Here is a 20,983-nt window from a genome sequence, read left to right as displayed (position 1 = left end):
TCTGCATAGCCGAGTGGTGAGAGCCTTGTAACGGCAATCGAAAGGACGCCGGTTCGACACCGCTCAAGAGCATGCGACTGTGTCTTTAAAGGCATGTCTGAAGGTGGATATGAAGATTGGCTTCCTTGCCTTCCCTTCCATTTAATCTAATTCTTCAACCACCGGGTGTAAGCCTGGATACAACAAACAAAAACCGACCGAAGTCTCACTAACTTCCTTCATCAAACAACATCACTAAGCTTGAATACCAAGCTTAGTAAGTCATAAACAACAGGTTTAAATAAAGCGACTTGCGTTCTTCTGGTGACCATAGGCTACTAGGTTACCTCGTGATGTTAAGGATGATACTTAGCGCTTTTATTACCGACGTTTCGTCAGTCAGCACAGCTGACTTTATCAAGGGGTGAAACAGGTAAACACAACCTGTTCAGCAACAAATGGCACAAGACAAAAACATACTGACGAAATGAATAAAGTAGCAAGAATCAAACTTAAAGAACGCAACAAGATGACTGCTCAGTTCAATTGATAACGCAGTAATGCCTAAGAACAGTAGGCTACTATCCAAGTATCCAAACAACTAACAAGTTTGTTGGAATACCTTATTTTATTGTGGCTTACAAGAAATATTTATGTGTAATAACACACGAAAGTCGAGCCTGTTGTGGGTCTCACCACAAGGTAGAGACCTCTATTCGGGTCAAAAACATTAACCAACTACAATTTCAAACATTTCTTGACAATCTTAACACTTCAAGATTTGACATAGGCTAAGCTAGTTCTCTGAGATAGCCTATGTTACAGTAAACGAGAGCCATATCAAGTGGTTGATCGGCATAATGAAGTAATACAATTTCCTGAAAGTTTAATTAATAGCTGAAATAGAAAAAAATTGTTGATTGTGTGATTTAGATTTATTGATTGATATAAGTTTGGACATGATGAAAATGCAAGTTAGCAAATTGTTTCATGTTTGGTCTTAGATCTAAGTCTGTGTTCTGTCATGTGATAGATCATGACGTGTGCTTGTCTAAATTCTTGAAGAAATCAGTTGTATTTGTGTAACGAAACGTCGGAATAAATGCAGAATAGCTAACACAACGAATTGTAATACTCGAGATAGTTTTTCTTGGATAAAGAAGACCGTTAGGCCTATCATGTTGTAAATTTTCAACAGGTTGCAAAAAAATGACAAATATATTTAACCATATATTGCACGGGTAGAGGTCATGACGATAAGTCAACAAAATTATTTCTTGGTCCTGTCAGAGCATGCTAAATACGATCCTGACGTAATATCAGAGCGAGCTATTGTATTTATCCAATCGTTGTACGCAGATACTCTTGTGTAAACTCCAGGATATCCCATTGCTCCACAGTCACGGCTTCCAAACGATGTGATGCCAGCTAAAAACCAATTGCATGAGGAGCATCTTTGGCACATTAAGGGACCTCCGCTATCTCCCTGCAATGAAAAAGCAACTCATAAGACGAAGTTAACCCCTTCTGTCACAGGATTTTTGAAGAGACTAATCTCTTGACGAATTGACGATTCATCCCGTCAAACTCTATTGCTTTTTCGAGAAAATTGATGTTGAAAAGTTTTATCTGTGCCTTTTCAATCCAAAACTACAATTCTTTCAAGTAACAAGATCGCAAAAAGGTGATTTGAAAGATAATTGTGTGTGGCAGTTAAAAAAGACGTTTAGCTTAGACTTTAAATAGGTAAAAGATAAGAGAAGACAAAAGAATTAGCCTAGATTTCCGCGTTTTTTAAACTTGAGTAATTGAAAGAATGTTATAATTTGGACATAAAGTTACCCTGCTGACTACTTTGGATCATTTCAGCAATCTTGCATTAGGTCACGTGGACAGAACGCAAATGAAGTTGATTTTTGTATTATCAATATTATTCGATGACGTATCATCGAACGCCTTGCTAACAACACACTTACCATGCATGTGTCAACACCGCCAGCAATCTTTCCAGCACATATTTTACTTTGTGGTGACGTGTAAGCTCCTGTGTAGGCCAGTTGACACACTTCACTTGGCAACGTGCGCAAAACCACATCGCGCAGAATCGAAGACAGAGGACGGTTGATATCGGCAGACCGCATGTCTTAAGATTTGAAAGTCAGTCATAAAATTATGCTTCAGCAATGGCATTTTGACCAGTTATATTTACTTGACCACAAAAGCCTAGAAGTCACATTGCTTATTTAATCTTAAATGATGCAGGTGCGTTTCGAGATAGCCTACATTGTGTACTGTATGAATGAAAATTCCTAGAAAATAATAATTAAAGGACTTCTGTAATAATAATAATGTTGTGGTTTTATTTATTGTCGCTCTACAACAGCTAAGGTCTTTTAGCGACAGGGCTCATTTTTTTTTTATATCAGGTATGCGATGTTATCACATTATTACCTGATTTATTTTCACTGCGTTATGGCATCGCGGCCTTACTTGCAAGCTGCTTCGCCTGCTTCCTGACCGACATATGGTTCATATGATTATGGAACTTGTCAGGAACCGAAGCTTCACCCTCACCACCGGTAGCACACGGCGAAGCAGACTGAGACGCCTGAAAAACGGTGTCCCACAAAGATCGGTCCTGGCTCCACTTCTTTTCAACATCTACACCCACGACCTGCCAACTACGGTCTCTCCAAAATACGCTTATGCGGACGCCCTGGCAATTCTCCACTCCACAAAGTCGTGGGAAAATCTAGAAGACGCCTTGAGCCAGGACATGAAAACTCTCTCAGCCTATCTCCAGAACTGGCGACTGAAACTCAGCGAAACCAAAACTGTGGCAGCAGCTTTCCACCTCCACAATCGGGAAGCTGATCGTGAGCTACACGTCCAGAACAATGGAAAATCTCTGTCCTTCTGCCCCGAACCAAGATATTTTGGGGTAACACTGGACAAATCGCTCACATACCGCCACCATTTGGTGTCACTGCGTAAGAAACTCACATCCCGCGCTGCGCTACTCAAGCGCCTGGCAGGCTCTAGCTGGGGGGCGAGGGCTGACACTTTGCGTATAGCAGCCTTAGCCCTTGTCTACTCTTCAGCAGAGTGCTGTGCACCTGTTTTGTGCCGCAGTGCTCACTGCCACAACATCGACACTGCCATAAACAGTGCCCTGCGCACAGTGACCGGATGCCTGCATCCCACACCATTGGACAATCTCCCCATTCTCGCTGGCATCCAACCCGCTGAGCTTCGTCACGAAGAAGCCACTCTGTCCCTCGGTCGACAGGCACTGGAGCCTAACCATCTTCTCCACCACAAGATCTCTGCTCTCCCAAATGAGCACCCCCGTCGACTGAAATCAAGACACCCATTCGTACCAGCCGCTCAACTTCTTATCAACGAAGCTGATGTACAAGACATCTCTGCGGCTACTTGGGCGGACCATAAATGGAGTTCTGAATGGAAGTTAAACGACACCAGACTCCATTCGTTCATCCCCGACGCCGACACACGCCCCATCGGCCTAACACTACCTAGACAGGCATGGGTGCGCCTCAACCGTCTCCGTACGGGCGTCGGGCTTTTCCGCTCAACCATGCACCAATGGGGAATGGCCTCTTCCTCATCCTGTGAATGTGGTGCCGAGGAACAGACCGCAGACCACATTATCAATGCTGTTCCATCTTCAAGTCACCTAACGGAGTGGAAGGTCTGCGTATCATGGATGATGAAACCAAAGACTGGCTGCTCTCTAGTAGCCTTCCAGTATAGTCCGGGAACATCGTGAATCTGGGGTGGTAAAAGGATAGACCCTCGGCCCCAGAGGCTCACACGACGACGACGACAACGACGACGATTGCGTTATGCAAGAAAGAACACAATCGGTACCGTTTTTAAAGTCTTCGGTTTGACCTGACGTGGAAAAGGACTTCTGTGGATACCAAACGTGGATATCTAGCAGCAGATAACAAACCAAACCACAAAGAAAAATAACAGTAACTTACAATGACCCCACCCAGCGGCTACGCACAAATAATCATCAGATATTGTTTCTCCTTGTGGAAGACAGATTGGACGGACATTTGGAGCAGATATAACAGGCTGGTTTAACTAAAATGTAATAAATATATAAAAGTAATTCAAGCGATAGTAATGACGCTGAGAGCAAATTAACATGAAGGAGAAATCTATTTGGTTCACTTTTATTCATTGACGATTTAATTATTTCAATTTTTACAATTGGTAAACATTTAAAAAAAAGTTTTACTGACTAAGATGTTTGTTTTATAGATGTATTATTTTGTAGACCTACATATACTAGGCTACATATGATCGCTTTGAAAGGTTATTCCATTTTTACATGGAGACTTTTTGTTGACGCTATTTTGCACCCTACTGGTGTAAATAAAGGATTATTATTATTATTATTCAATTAGACCGTATACATATAGGCTACTGTAGTTGCCTTCTTCAAGGAAAATTACGTTCTAATAATTATTTTCTGCCACAAATGACAAAATACGTCATTTGGGCGTCATAAAATTCTTAAAATATCGAAATCTTGTCTATCAAAAGGTGCACAAAGTGCTAAAAAGTAATTGTCAAGAAGCCTTAGATTTTTAAAAAGATTTATTGTATGCAATATTTTAAAACTAAACCAAATTTTGTTCAAAACACCTATATATATCCTGCAAATTAGTCCTTTTCTTACATCCTTTCAAACTTAGAATATCTTTTAACTACACAAAAAAGATAATTGCCAGCTGATAATAATTCATACTTACAAATTAGCATTATTTATGTACCTATATCACTCAAGTGTTACAAAAGTTAAACTGTGTCATTGCATGTCACAGCTATCACCTTGATCATTGCAATATCATCAACCAAACCATCGCCAGAATGGATAAAGACTTGCAAGCTGGAAAAAGCTCTATGCTGCACTTGTGTTGAGTTATCCCCAAGAACTAACGAACCGAAATGCAGAGTGGCTGGAACATTTGGTTGCAGTCTGTAACGGTAAGAAATTATATGAGACAATAAGCACCTAAGCGGACTCTGTGAACAATTCGAAAGAGATCTGTGCCACATTCTACTGTATAGTTTTAAAGTGATAGAGTATATACTTGCTAAATACTTATTTCTTATTATAATAATTTTCACTCAAGTAAATTTACTAAATACAAATCTTATAAAACAATTTATCTAGTTGAGAACTTCTAGTAACCATGGCAGCATTTTTGTTACCGTGTTCTTTACTAAAAGACATAAATTTCGTTACGGAACCTGAAGCAGTGGGCAGCAGTGAGAATAAGATCATTTCTTATTAACGTTCCTGCACAAAATCCACTACTACCAAAGTCTATCTGAACCTGAAAAACAAATGTAAATCAGCATTAAATAAAAGCTATACCTGTAAGTCAACGTGATCAAATACTTAATATCAAGCATCAAGGTATGAGAAGTCAAGTGTCATAACAACCTTCGGCACTACAGTAACACGAAAAGGGTGGCCAGTTCCTTTCTCTCACCGCCTTTCTTTCAGCAACTACTCCCACTATATTCATTATACCCTATAGGTAGAGGAGAGAAAAGTTTTCTAAAATAAGTACTGCAGCTTGCGCTAGGAGTCGAACAGAGACAGCATGATTTAAAAGCGTGCGCCTTATCCGCTGGATCATTCCACTACAAACAAGTTATATTGAAACAAAAGAAAAATTAGATATAAAACAAACTCGATTTGCCATGCTTGAAAACACAGACATTTAGAGACATGAGCAATTATAGCTTTGTTATGTTTGTTTGAAATATTTCAAAGTTTTTGTAGAAATTCAAAGAAAATGAAGGGGTGTACCAGCAAACATCTATAGGATTGGCCCATGATACCAGAGGAGGATACACAGAGGATACAAATTGATATGAATGAATCAACAAGTGAATAAAAAAATAACAGTTAACCTCTCATGTACTTGAGAGGTTAACTGTTATTTTTTTATTCACTTTTTGTAGAAAGTTTATATTTTTGTTTTTACTTCTGGAAAACGTTTCAAAGCTTAGGGAAGAGAGTTCGCTTTGTTGAACCATAGACACACAAAACAAAGTAACTTTAACGGGTTTAACATATCGTATTACACGCAAACAGGTATAACATAATTAAAATAAACTCAAACACGTACTTGTGTCCTCATCAGGAATTACAAATCTGCAATAAGATCTTAGCAACCAAGATCTTAGAAGCCTTGCACATAAAACGTAACAAACCATCTGTGAACAGATAATTGTATGCTTGCGGCTCATCTTTCTTGCTCTATGTATTTCAAAATTAGTCTTTTCGCACCTTGTCTTTTACCACATCATGTGATCTGTTCAACACCTTTTGATTGAGTTACGTATAATTCTCATAGAGCCTACATCGTTGAGTTTGAGCTAGTCAGAAGTACTGTTCAGCTTTTGTTTTTTGCTGTTTTTAGACTTAGTAAACTATTATATTTCATTCAGATGTAGTTAAACTGTATGATATTTCTGAAGAGGATACCTTGTGATGTCGAAACGTTCAATATTTAATTTGTTGCTTAGTTTTGTGTTTCTGTAAATGTAATAAACTTGATTATGTTAAACTTGATCACGTTGCTCGGCTTCGTATGCCTATGGTTCAACAAAACAAACTCTCTATCGAAGCTCTATAAATCTGACTATGCGCTATAACTGTAACGACACTCCGAACTGAAAAGCACAAATTCAACAAGTGTTACAAAACTGATTACGGGTAAATAACACGACGGGAAACACATCACATGAGGTGTAAAATACAAGCATGTGACAACAATTGGAACACACACAGAAGAAAGAACCACAGGCAACAATTGCCTGTTGAGAGACGAGTTATTACGTTTGATTCTTAGAGCTTCCCTGATCTTGGTCTGGTATTCAGATCTGCCTCGAGAGATGATTTGGAATCGGTCGATCGAGGCTTTGTCAGTGCACGTTTCACAAAAGGCGATATGTTCTTTAAATGCACTTTCAGTTGTTAAGTTTAAGTTTAGGTGCTGCCCGGCCGTTGTCAACAAATGTCTGGTAGAGATACTATTGTATGTCTGATTTGCATCACGCAAACGGCTAAATTTACAGACAACATTTGAAGAAGGAGCAAAGGAAATAGGCGACTTCAGTTGAAACTATTGGTGCATTTTAAACGTTAGTGTTATTACAATTGTAGTGCATAGTCATATTTATCTTATTGCAGATTTGTATTTCTTGATGAGGACACAAGTGCTTGTCGAAAACGTTTGAGTTAATTTATTTTAATTATGCTATATTTTTTGTGAGTAATACAACATGTTAAGCCTTTTAAAGTCACTTTGCTTTGTTTATGAAAACGTTTTAGTTGAAAAACTATAACCAACCATCCAAGGCCAGGCACCAATTTCCGACATCACCCCACCAATAATTCGTTTGGAAATAACATGATTCACTCCACAAGATGAACCTCTCGAACTTGCAACATTGCAACATTCATGAGTCCGGGCCTTATATCTATGATTATAACCGGTTCGACAGAGTTCTGAAACATATGTTGATAAGCTCATTACCACTCATTTGCAAGTAGCCTACTGTAGGTTGAATAATGGTTTCAGATATGTTGCGACTGCGTTAAATATTTTTTATAGTAGGCACTCTTTACCTTATTTTCTATTAAAACTAGATTACATTTTGGCGTTTGATTTTCTCCTCTTTTTATTTTTTTGTTTAAATTATTGTTGCATGTAGTTTTCATGCTGTGATGCTTAGAAAATAGACAAAAAAACAACAAAGAAATCGAACCAGACTATTTACAAGTAAAAATTAAATGTAAAAACACTGTAAATGAAACTAAATTATATGTCTATTTATCTGTCTATCTGTCTATGGTTAAAGAAAATCACCTCTCCACCAAAATTGTAAAATATATGAGTCTATACCGTATTTCACGATTGCAAAGAAAATGTTGTACAGCAAACAATTTCACGTCGATAACGTTCCTGACCTTTTGGACATTCGCCAACTTTACAATCTTCATATTCAGTGTGACAATTGGAACATTGTTTGCGCCAGCGCGTTCCCCAATCGCAGGATCGCGAACATGAACTCCATTCAGTTGGATCAGCTAAAAGAAAAATACGAAAAGACTCCAACTCTCACAAAATCGTCGAATAAAGTAAATGCACTTCAAACTGACAAATACATTGGTAATTTAGGAACGTAGTGAAATTGAATTGTTTTAGGTTTCCACAAATTACAAAACATCATACTGGCAAGTGTTAGCCGTCCAAAATTGGTGTTAGAAAAATGTATGGCATCATAAAAATAAATGAAAAAAGTAATTATTTGCATGTGTATTATGCGGTTTATAAATAGTTGTTTCAAAAAATCTCAGTTGCGCATTTTATTTTTTGAAACTATAGCTTTCTTTACTTGCGCATTGTTGTAGATTGCATTCAACATGTCTGGATGATATGCCAGGACAAGGACTTGCTGTAATGCAATGTCTCACTTCACGTATTGTTCCCCTCCCGCATGTTTTGCTGCAACTTCCAATCGCTGTCCACTGGCTCCATGCTGAAAAATTTATGAAAATACCATCCCAACTTACAACACTTTCTGAACAACTAAAGCGACAAACTGAAACCAATTGTATAAAGAATTCCACATCATTTTTTCAATGACTTAAATACCTTAAAACACAAAATTTCTTTTTTTTTGTTAGTGAAACGGAAAACTACACAAGATTGATTTGAGTACATGCCTTGTACAACTTATCAAATATCATAAGCAAACATTGATTGGTTGCGTGCAAACGTTTTAAAACGTATCCTACTTGGATTAATGCATTTTTCTCTACTGCAACTGATCGTTCTAGTATTTGGTCCACTGCACCCATTTTCAAGCGAACAAGTTCTTTGTTGTACCATTAGGCCATCTCCACATGTTTTCGAACATTGCCCAATAGTTTCCCAGTCACTCCATTCTTTCAATGTAATAACAAACAGTAAATAATAAGCATTATGAAAAAGTATGTTATGGTAGGCTATTGCTTTATGTGATTTACAAAAGCGAGTTATTTTAATTCGATACTGTTGCTGTTAGCCTACTATATCTACTAACTTTCTTGATATAGAATCAGTTATTATTCTAAGCTTAAAATGGATCTAGTAAATATAGTATAATTATTTATAAGCTATAGTAAATATATTACAGTATATCATTATATTATTTTCAGTTGAAAGCAGCAATCAAAAATATTCAAAAATAAAAAATTTTAAGGTGACCTGCCACTTCTCACTGAGACAATCAGAAGCTGAAGACTACAATTAGAAGATCAATTCTTTAGAATCTTATAAATCTTACATCTTTAGAAGCTAGTAGAAAATTAGTGATATTCCTTTGGGAAATCAAACAATGGCATTAGGAAAAGAGGGTGACAGGCAAAAAAACCATCTTCATCAATGAACACAGTATAGGCTACAGTACTGGTGTACAGAAACATGAACTATCAAATCTTATGATAAACACATGTTTGGAGAAACTGTGTTGATGGTGTCCGCGTAAGCCCTAAACAGATGATGATAAAATTTCGCACATGCAGAAACACATTTGGAACTTTACTTGAACTTTGGAATCATCGGATTGGAATCCATTCTACAAAAGGATTGTAAACAAAAATCGAACCGGACACAAGTGCGTTCGGCCACGAGATTAGGTTTTATTAATGAGATCTGGAGTTCTTTGTTTCGTCACAATCAGAATTCGATAAATTTGAAGCACGGATATTCAGCACAGTTACCGTTGTAACGTAATTTATGTGGCGCAGTTTGAAAACGTTCCACTTAACCGTTTTATATAACTTGAAGCAATAAGAGATCAGTAGTTGAGTAAAGTTTTCGACTCTTTTTATGATGATTTTTATCCATTCTACACGTAACCTACTGATGTAGCCTACTAATGTTCAAAGTTCCTTTATTGATCCTGAGCACACCACTATCAAGTTGAAAGATTTAAATACGTCAAACGGTCAATCAAACTTCTCTTATAAATAGTCAAATCAAGAAAATTAAAGTATTTCAGACACGCAATAACGCAAAAGTTGTTACAAAGATTATAAATAGAAGGGAAGATAGATGATAAAAAAACAACAAAGGTAGACTAAGAATGGTTTGGACATCAAGGATCTCAGCATAGACAAAATTTAATTATGAAAGTGCAGTACGAGCAGCTCATGATCAAGAACAATGGTGCACAGCATATAACTCTCAATACGAGGAAGGAACATAATGAGGATGAACTGTCCATGGTGAGCATCCAACAAACAAGACTCTACATTCTACAATAGTAAACAATATCATATCCACGGAATTCAGTAAAAGAAAGTTTTCCATTCAAATAGTGTCTTAAAAGTAAAAACACAAATAACCTGGCTCAGGTCTTTTAACACATTTCTTAGTGTTGCAGTTAATTATTCTGGTATCTAATCCAACGCAGCCAGGACCATTTTGACAAACTCTTCTCTGGGTTTGCTTTCCCCCTCCACACGAACTGCTGCACTGACTTGTCGTTCTCCATCTGCTCCATTTTGTAACTACGGCATCAAAGGGTTTTCCAAAAACAAAAAAGACAGCATAAACTTATGAATACGCTCCAAAGCCTATAAATCTTCAGATTCTATCCAACACGGTAACGTTTTTATTTTTTCCTGATGTGGCGAGATTTGTGATGTTATGTCAAACAGTATGAAAAATAATCTATTTTCTGTGTAAAATAATACAATTAGATTACTTCATGTGTAACAATTACCTGGACACTTTCTGATATTGCAGTTGACGTTTCTAGTTGGTGACCCAACACAACTACTTCCGCTTGAGCAAGATCTTCTTTGAAGCATTCGTCCTATTCCACAGGTTTTACTACAACGACCTTGCGCTTTCCACGGACCCCAAACTAAAAGTTAAAAAGAGACCAGGTTCTTAAAAATCGAGTAAGCGGATGGAATCTCCAGCAGTCAGTTTTAATTGGTCTTGGCCTACCTTGTCATATTGGTTTCGGGGCGTTCACATGATAATGATTAGCCTAAATAATTAGTAAGCTATAACATCTTCCGCTCTTTATCATGTTAGTATAAGTCTTAAGCAATAAGTATTGTTGTGTAAGTTTCAATTTTCTATAGCAATAAATGTAAACGCTGAACACAATACACGCCAAAAGTGTACGGAATCAAGTCCGAAGTCTGTAATTCCAAACTCCACTAAGACTCCAAACGTAAACCATAAATCATAATCCAGATTTTCTTATGCTATAATTTCTACGTTCCCTAACCCTTGTCAATAAGACATAAGCGTATCTTTAATTGCAAAAATTACTGCTAGGAAAGAAAAACCATAGAAGTATACAAAAATAACAACTGCGCCAAGTAGGCTACAGCGTAGACGTTTGTACGCTATAAGTATCAGCTGGCAAAATATTAGACTTCGAAGGCAATCCGGCTCCTAAATACTCTAAAACTCCGGCTTCTGTGCACCTCTCCTACACACGCATTAGTTTGAAAAAATAGGTACTTTCTGCAAAAACACGTTTTCAACCTCATGTTCAACAATAGATAAACAAAAGATCAATAATTTGAATTGGGTAATTTCGTGATTTGTGCTGGTCGAGCTGGTCGACTATATATGTCTACCTGAAGCTGAACATTTGTGAGTGTTGCATGGAAGGTTTCTTTCATTTGCTCCTCTGCAATTTTTTCCAAATTTGCATCGCCGATTTTGTTTTTGTCTTCCTCTACCGCACGTTTTGCTGCATCTTCCTTTGTTTCTCCACTTACTCCATTCTAAACGTTTGAAACAACAAAGTTAATGAAACCTTACAATCAGTTCAGTTGTTTTTATTTCTGACCATCACAGCAAAAAACAATACACGTCAACATAGCAAAGGTCGAGGAAAAGGTAGAAGCGACAAAACATCATATGAGATTTGGTGATTGTTTTAAAATGTTGAAAAGGAAACTAAATTTTCCTTCCATTTTTTTTACCATTCAAGTAGTGCAAGTTACACCTCTTTAAAAAAGGGTTTAAGATAACAGCATGAAAAAGTATTTTGTCTGAGACTGACAAATTTGAACAAAGTGATTGTAATTTTTTCCCCATACTCTACATGTTTACAAATAGTTGTAAGCAAAGAAACAATTTCATTTACGGCACCTCCGGGTAAGTTTAACATATTTTCACGAATATTTGACCTATCCTTAATATGCTTCTTTCCTAAGAGATAGTAGAATTGAAATATATGGTACAAGAATGCTGGCAATTAGAAAATTTGTAGAACGAATACTTTTGAAAAAGTGAATAAAAATCTGTTGTTCGTTTCGCTTGTGATAGATTTCATGTATATTTCTGTAACTTTGTAAACTATTATCTCTAGAATAAACCTGGACATCTCTGTGAATTGCATCTTATAGTTTTTCTCTTTGGTCCTCTACAACGTCCACCTCGGCATGTTCTTCTTTGGTTTCTCTTTCCACCACCACATGAAGCACTGCATTTTCCAAAACTTTTCCAAGCACTCCACCCTGTAACTGCAATAATGGCCTATAAACGTAACAACATAACTCTTTACGTGACCAAAGCTATCCAACATATTATAGTTTTGCTAGTTGTCAGTATATTTTTTTGGCACTAGCAATCCTGGTGTTCACTTGTTATGTCGCAGATCTTTCATTAAACAGGATGTTTTCGGAGGCTATTAATGGAAAAAAAAAAAAAAAAAAATCTATAGTCTAAATACAGACGCAATACAACAGACAGAAGTAAGCTACTACTATCCACCAATAGTCTCTACATAATTTGTAAAACAAGAATCCGAATAAACCGTTTTGACGTATTTTTGAGATGATTTCTAGTTTAACTTCAGTTTGATGCTTCAGCGTACACTTCAGTTTTACTAGAAATATTTTATTTGTGTACTGCAGACAAGCAATAATAGAATGAATAGATGAAGATTGCAGAATTCGCAGAAACATTTATTCCAATTCTTTCATTTTCAGTTTTCAAAGTTTTGTAGCATACCTTGTGTACACCTTTGGCTATTGCAAGCTATGGTTCTTTGTTTAGGGCCGACGCATCCTCTAGTGACGCTGCAGGTTCGAACTTGTCTTCTTCTGCCCTTTCCACAAGTAGCGCTGCACCTTCCCATGTTTCTCCATCGCGTCCATTCTAGCACTGATATGATTTGATTAAGCGTTTCTTTGCCATTGGCTTGCTTTGTTCAACATCACGGAAGCGACTTTCGGACAACCATGTCGAATTTAAATTGCAAAGCGCGATAAGCCGTTATTCTGCCTATGCAGTTTGTAAACTCATAAGATGCAAAGAAATGTGATGCCTAAATAGGTAGATTACAAAATGCCAGCCATTTTGACAACTTAACCAACAGTAGGCTAAAATGGAAATAAATTTAGCTTTGTCAGTGTAGTCTAACCAACTGCAATGTGAATTTCAGAATAAGATGATTTTGAACAACTAACTTGTAGCCTATTTTGCAAATTTGACCATACCTGATGAACAAAAACCACATGTCTTTCGGCACTGTGTCAGCACAACTACTTCAGTGACAGAGGCAAGTCCACATTGGGAAGCATAGAGAAAACAAACTGAACTTTTATCCCGGCAATCTTAGAAATAACAAAATAACTCAGAAAAGTGACACAGAGTTTTAATTACATAATCGGTGAGCAATTTTAATTTTTAAAATGTGAGGAGACACTTAACTGTTTGAAGGTTGGGGGGGGGCTGTCAATTCAACTTTTTTGCATCAACAGTTGTATCTCTAAAACCACTGAGGCTGCGACTATGAGATTTCTTGACTTTTCCTAACTTTCATTCACCTCTGTGAAGAGAGGGGCGTTCTTCCCGGCTATCAGCACAAGGCTGAGCACTCGCTAGTACAGCGAGCAGCTGCGATTCGCTAACCATAACGGTGTAGCTTCCACGCAAGCCATTCAGACTTTCCAATCAACGATATGTTTCTCGGCTGCCGCGAAACATTTCATTCACCTCTATTGAGCTGAAATTTTGAGCGAATAAAGGTTATAAATTGAGAGATATAAGGCATTTCTCAGCACATCCTCTGAAATATTTCATATTCTATTGTTCAAAATTTTCCCACCAGCTGGATGAAAGTAATTAATTTGGCCCATGTCTCGTTAATCCTAACTGCTTCACAGCGTGAAGGAAATTGACAGTATGCGTGGACCTTTTGTTCTCACCACGGCTTATAAGCGACGTCGGTACAAGAAAAGTTTCAACTTTGATACGATGAGTTACCGTCGCTTGCGGTTGAAATTGCGTAAAATTAAACATAAGACTTGGTGCCAATGCATCTAGAGCGAGAATAGTTTTTCGCAGACAATTATGTCCTTTCAATCAAACAAAGCATAGGCTACAACGTTATTGCCTACTATAGAAGCTGCTCTGTAACATATTATGATTTTGGTTTCAAATCTTTCCTTTTGTCCGACACACTATCAAAAGCAGAAAAGGCGTCGATGTTCCCAAAGCTTCTCACATATACTTGTAAACATTTATTTCCAAGTCGACATGTAAAGATTTGAAATGCAATACGCTTCTCATTTGTGTAGGATAAACCAGAACATCACGCTTTTGTGAAAAGGACGATCGTTCCACCACGTTTATACGTGATGCAGCTTAGTTGAATCAATATATTCGAGGCTTCTTGTACCAGGTTCACTGTCACTGATAAACTAAACCGCGATGCAGTACCTCGCAAAGCAATTGTAGCGTAACATTTCCATGTGCTATAATTCGTCATAAATTGTGAAAACTTGTGTATTTACTTGTCAAGTTGTCTCATGTGAAATATAAGTTTGCATAGCAATGTCACAATGAAATCTTATCTCCGTTTACCAAACTAAAGATATGAACTTATGCGACGTCTTGCAACGTTGAATCGACGGAAAGGCGGGTAACTGCCAAACTGAACTGAGAATGCATGAAAGAAATCGTTTATTATCGAATGGACGTGACGTCAGAAAACGATGAATCGACATAGGCTAGCGGCGAGAGATATTTTAGTTAGATAATGACACGCGGCAGCGCGTTTACATTGAATAAAAATACCTTTATTTTATCCATTTCTATTTCCATTCTTCCTAGTTTCGTCTCACAATAACAAACAAATGAAGTTACGCATATTTACTAAATTATTCAATAAACAATAATGCATCATCCAGCATTATGTCAGCGCTGATTGACTAGACATATTCACGAGTTGTGTGAGAATTGTATTCGATTAATCGCATTATTTATTGTAGGTAACACCTGCAAAAATTCAAGCAATTGCAGACTCTGCCTTCATAAGTGTAGTTTAGAAGTAGCCATCTCATATTGAGCCAATCCAATCAATGTAAAATAGAACGCTTTTACTTGATAGCGCGTGTGATATATAGGTTTTATCTAACAACTACTTTCAGTTACATTGAAAGTGAATGAGTAAGCATTATGCAGTCTGTGACAAGGACTGGAAATGTATAATCAGAAAATATAATATCATAAAGTATATTGCGTTATGTACATCTAGTAATTTTTATGAACATGGTATCATTTTGCAGGCAGGCGTTTTTATAGAGATACAAACTTATTCCATAGTTTGATTTATGGCACTTATCCAACTGTTTCATAATGCGAATAGCTGTTTTAGTTGAATTTAGAAAAAAATATAACTTATAACCGCAGACAGATGCAACTTTTTTCATGCTTTAGGCAATCGGCAGTACGGTGAACTATAGTGGTACATAACATAACCCATATGCGGGGTAATCGCAAGGGTCAACCCAAGTAATGGAAAGGTTCTTTTTGAATTATGGTGATGGAATTCTTGTAATGCTATTGAACTTCATCTTTTTATGAAAAACTTATATTGTTTGCATTTGCAAGAAATATCAAACTTTTGGATTTTTTTTATCACTGAACTGTCCGTTAGTAGAATGTTTCTTTATTACCTTAGTTAGGCCTATTGGTAAGTCAGGAAAGTATTTGTTGATGTGACATATGAGGATATTGTAAGAGACCGAGTTATTTTGTAAATAGTATTTGATTTTTGGACACCATCAAAATTTTCTCACAATACACAAATGCGCATCGAGATATAGTGCTCACAGTTTGGAAAAGTTAGATTGTGATAATTACAACTTGCCTGAGTAGGCCTACAGCAAGGGACAATCAAAATAGATGAAACCGCATTCATGGTAATATAGACGTTTTGCAAACTGCTCTTTTCGTTTTCAATATAATAACAAGAATGACAGCTTATTTTCACTAAACATATAAACAAATATCAAAAATTATGAATGAACAACGCATCTATATTTTTCGGTTTAGGTTCAACAATGCATTCTAGCCGTCAAAATGATGGAATATTTGGTAATTTTGTTGAGACATACCATTGCCCAATCGTTGAATTTACATCAGAGATAATTTTATTAGATAGATTATCAGTTTCATGCACATGGTTTCATTCAGCGTTATAATGTTGTTTTTCAAGCCACGTGGCGTTCATGGTCATAACGCAACATTGCAGAAACAGCCAATATTGATACCAGGTAGGCCTACTAATTATTACGCCGCTTTCGTCGAATCTACGTCGCTAAACGACGATATTGTGCAAACGCCTGTTGGATTTCCCTTCTACGTGTAGTTTATCATAAACGTGAAGCATTGCTCAAAAGGCTAATCTGAATCACCATAGATAACCATAGCATTCATATAGTTTCATCATCAGTAAATATGTAAAGTGCACTTCACAATTTTTAACAACGGTCTGACAATTTATTATATTGCAAAGTTTTGATTTATTCTCGATTTTTATAATTCTGTGTAACAGTTTTTTTCTAACTAGTTTCTATGGGACTAACAATTTGTTTCATTATACATTTTCTTTAGTATTTCAACGCCATTATTAAAAAAATTACGTCCTTTTCACTTTTAAATAAAACATGGCAAGGCAAGGATTCAGTGCTGAAGAAATATTGCAACATGTTTTACTGGATTCTGACGACGAAAGCCAGGCGGATGATTTGGAGGATTTATGGCACTCCGATTCAGATGAAGAAGCGGATTCTTCTCCGTCAACTTCCGCAACAGCGATTCCGATCGAGATTGACGACCAGTTACCTTCCATGGGCGATGTTCAACCGGAGTTTGCGCCATCAGGACGGATTATAACATCGAAAAGACTGGTGAACAGCATAGATTCCTATCTCGACATGAACAACTACGATGCTGTTGAGTTTTCCTGACACACTGAAGTCTTATACAACTTTTGTAGAAAAGCCAAAGAACAGACAAGAGGGCGGCGTCAGCATTACTTGGTCTAATGCGAGACCGGTCCACAATGGGAGAAGGGGCCGGGCTAACATTATATCTGGCCCGATTGGTGTTAGAGGAGAAGCCAAAGAAGCCAAGACCCCTCGGCAAGCATGGGAACTATTTTTTTCTTTAAACATTTTGAACATTATTGTTCAAGAAACAAATAGAAAAATTGCCACACTCATTTCTCAATTGCCAGAGAGAATTTTAGATGACAGCAGGTACTGCTATTTTGGCCCAACCAACAACGAGGAGATGCTGGCCTTTGTTGAATTGGAGTATTTTCGGGGGCTTTTAGGACAGGCTGGTCATTCCACGGATGTATTGTTCAATCAACTGCAAGGACATCCCGTGTTTATTGCAACAATGAGCAAGAACCGCTTTAAATTTTTATTTTCGAACATTTCGTTCGACGACCAAAATACTAGGCCGCAACGTTGGAAGAATGACCGGTTGGCCGCATTTCGAGTCGTTTTCGAAATGTTTAACGAAAACTGCGGCAAACATGTCATTCCAGGTGACTACTTGTCGTTGGACAAAACGCTATACCCCATGAGGACACAAATTGCCTTCAAGCAATATAATCCAAACAAGCCTGCGAAATATGGCCTTCTGTTCAAGTCGGTAAACGCCAGCAGATTCCCATACACATTTGCGGCATCGGTCTATTCAGGTAAACCGAAGGAAAAGCCATTTAATTTTTACGTTCGTGGAACAGAAGAACTGGTAAAAGGAATGGTGATGAGCCTGGAACAACACGGTGACCTTCAAGGTCGGAATATTTTGTATGACCGCTTTTACACCTCCATACCACTCGCGCAGTGGTTGCTTGAGAGGGGTATAACGTCAGCTGGAACCCTCAACGCTATACGTAGAGGAATACCCCTGGAAGTGAAGCAAGTGAGTGGTAGGGAGAAATCTTCGTACGAAATTTATTGGCAGACGAGTGAGGCTGATCTCAGCCTACATTCTTATGTAGTAAAAACGAAGAATTCTGGCATGCGGAATGTGTTGATGTTGACGACCATGCAACCTCTATTGGGGATTACCAAGGATGACGGCAAAAAGAAGCCAGGCTTGTATAAGCTTTACGACTTCACAAAGGGTGGCACCGATATCATTGACCAAAGGATGGGTTGGTTCATTCACGTGCAAAGCGAAGTCCCCACGGTGGACAACTACTGCGTTTGCTTATTGAGAAGGTGCCAAAGCCACAAAAAATAAACTACCAAAAAACCGTGGCCAATGTCAATGCTGTGAAAAGCCTTTATGCCCTGCACATTCCATACGAGTATGTCAAGTTTGCTTTTGCGCAGAATAAACTATTTGAATGATTGCGGTTTTATAAACTTTGGCTTCAACCACAGCCTAAATAAAACGCGGAGCTCAATGAGAGATTTTCCTTTTTTCCTTTTATTAGACAGATAGCTATTTTTACGTTGATTCAACATATCAAGACGTTGAATACTTGTAAACATGTGCGGTTTTGCAATTAGATTGCTTATCAAAATCATCTATCCTTTTTTGTATAAAAAGTGGGTCATAAAACTAATCGTAATACTCGATGTAAAATTCAGCATTTTTATATGCTGAAACAGTATTGTATTCATATTTTATAAATCCATTTTCTATTTAGAAAATATCAATATAATGCGGTTTGAGCATAGCTGAATTTTAGCACGGATACAACGACTGATTTTATGACTTTTATACAAACAAGGACAGAAGAGAAGTAATCTAATTGCAAACCCGCGCATGTTTACATCGTCTTGCAATGTTGAATCCACGTCGAAATGATTGTATTAGCGTTGTATTCAATTTCTCGTATTATCGAACTGTAAATGTGCAGCCACTTGTAATTTCAATGTGCCTCATTGCATATTCTTAAATATTTCTGTATTTGTGTGTACATAACCTGACAGAACACAGGTTGCTTTACCATTGAATCAAGTTGAAAAACGTTGCTGCAAGAGCCTTGTGCCAATTGCTGCAGTCCGGTATTGCTGTAACCAAATCAAAATACTTATCAATATTTTGCTGCCAAACTGACATTTTTATCGCATAAACGCCCATTAGGCAAAAAAAAAAAAGGCAGCTAATTCTTTGTAAAGTATTTCTCCAGGTTCACAATGATTTGACGCATAATAAATACTACTTTGAATAAATCTAAATATTGTTTGGATTTTAGTGTGTGGCATATGAATCTTAGAGAGCTTATTGAATCCACAAGAAAATGACCCGAGGCATTACAGATTTTCCTTTTGATGAAAAGCGTTGTGACGTTCTGTTAATTAATGAACCGTAACTGTTTTATTTTGAATTTCTTTCTGACTTCTGTTTATGTAAAGCATCATCGACTTTATCGGGTAATCTTACTCCTAGTACTAGCCTTGTATGTAGCCGAGTTCACATTGAACTTACATTGAGAGACGCTGTTGCAACTACAATACATTGCATTTAAACCGCTTTTTTTGTTGCATGATCTTCCATTCGTTTCGTGGATTACATAATAGTATTTGATAAACGCCACCCTGCTTCTTCAGCTGGTCTACATTTGTTAATAAAGCGTAGGAGTTGCTGTTCTTGGAACCGAGGTCACAAGATCATAATCCAAATTGGTGTGACACGCGTTCAGAAATCTCATTACTGCATGTAATTGATGAAGCATTGTTCTTTTAGTCAAGAAGCGAGCTTTATTTTGAGCGTGGGAAAAGTTATTATTTTGCATGAAAAATATAGATTCAAATTGAGATTATGTAAAAAAAATTTAATCACAACATGGCAATGCATGTTCTTCATTACTCTACCAAAAAATAATGTGTAAACTCACGCTACAATTGCTTTAATCGCAAAATAATCCAAAAGTCATAAGTCACCTCAACATTTCAACGTCTATGAGCAGTTCTAAAATTCACATAGGTTTAATTTTCGGATATGCTCAGCGTGAATAATTTTACAAAGTGAATCCCAAAGTTTGAAGCCGTACCTTAAAAAATAACAGAGATATCACTCCTAAAGCATAAGAAGAATCGACAGCCCCCCCCCAAACTGAGCAAGACTCCAGGGAGCCCAACCTCGTAAGGGTTAATCTTTTTGTAATTTAAAACAGAATATTTTATTGCAAAATTTCCGAACCCTTGATGTGTTCAGTTTCAATACGTTAATGAAACCTCCCACAAAGAAATATTAACATATCAGAATGAACACTAATTAGTAATTACTATAAAAGGCTATGCGCTGTACCGGTAATTTAAACATTACCTTGAGAACTCGCTCCATGCAGTACTAGCAGAAATGCGAAAGAAGTGCATAAAAGTGCTAGCCCATTCATAGTAGCCTGCGTCACAAGCTTACTGTTTCATAGAAATCATTCACCTGTTTTAAACGTACTAAAAAATTTATGCCTTTAAAAGTACTGCTCAATATATCACATTCGCCTATGGAAAGCTAAGCTACGATTAACTTTCGCAATTTTGTCGTCACCTATACTGTATCTTCTTCTTTGGGCTATAGTAGAAACTTTTCACAAGTCACTACATTTCATTTGGTAATGAATGTAATGTAGGTATGTAAGCTTTCCTATAAGCTTTTGTGCG

General features: G+C 37.3%; 1 protein-coding gene across 1 annotated transcript; it reads right to left on the bottom strand.

Moving 5' to 3' along the window:
- Positions 1–347: 347 nt before the first annotated feature.
- On the bottom strand, positions 348–20,777 carry LOC145776223 (uncharacterized). Its single transcript, XM_082587624.1, has 16 exons — positions 20,649–20,777; positions 13,559–13,675; positions 13,071–13,223; positions 12,434–12,580; positions 11,687–11,836; positions 10,810–10,953; positions 10,430–10,594; positions 8,837–8,986; positions 8,434–8,577; positions 8,006–8,125; positions 7,386–7,543; positions 5,269–5,354; positions 4,846–4,993; positions 3,987–4,092; positions 1,956–2,122; positions 348–1,465 (listed from the first exon to the last, which is right to left on the bottom strand). The coding sequence occupies exons 1-16, from the start codon at positions 20,716–20,718 to the stop codon at positions 1,250–1,252; spliced, it is 2,241 nt and encodes a 746-aa protein (XP_082443750.1). The 5' UTR covers positions 20,719–20,777; the 3' UTR covers positions 348–1,249.
- Positions 20,778–20,983: the final 206 nt, after the last annotated feature.

The sequence above is a fragment of the Aplidium turbinatum genome, chromosome 8 (genome assembly GCF_918807975.1).
Source record: "Aplidium turbinatum chromosome 8, kaAplTurb1.1, whole genome shotgun sequence".
Lineage (NCBI taxonomy): Eukaryota > Metazoa > Chordata > Ascidiacea > Aplousobranchia > Polyclinidae > Aplidium > Aplidium turbinatum.
Note: the sequence above shows the minus strand (reverse complement) of the source record. Positions and strands in the feature narration are given on the sequence as shown.

What these genes read in the sequence shown, in the direction of transcription:
- LOC145776223 (XM_082587624.1), bottom strand. Translation starts at nt 20,718, where the DNA reads ATGAATGGGCTAGCACTTTTATGCACTTCTTTCGCATTTCTGCTAGTA. An exon ending in ATGTGGTTTTTGTTCATCAG is followed by an intron (nt 13,224 to 13,558) that starts GTATGGTCAAAT and finishes AAATCATATCAG; the next exon opens with TGCTAGAATGGACGCGATGG. An exon ending in TTGGTGCCTGGCCTTGGATG is followed by an intron (nt 5,355 to 7,385) that starts GTTGGTTATAGT and finishes TTTGTTTTTCAG; the next exon opens with GTTCAGATAGACTTTGGTAG.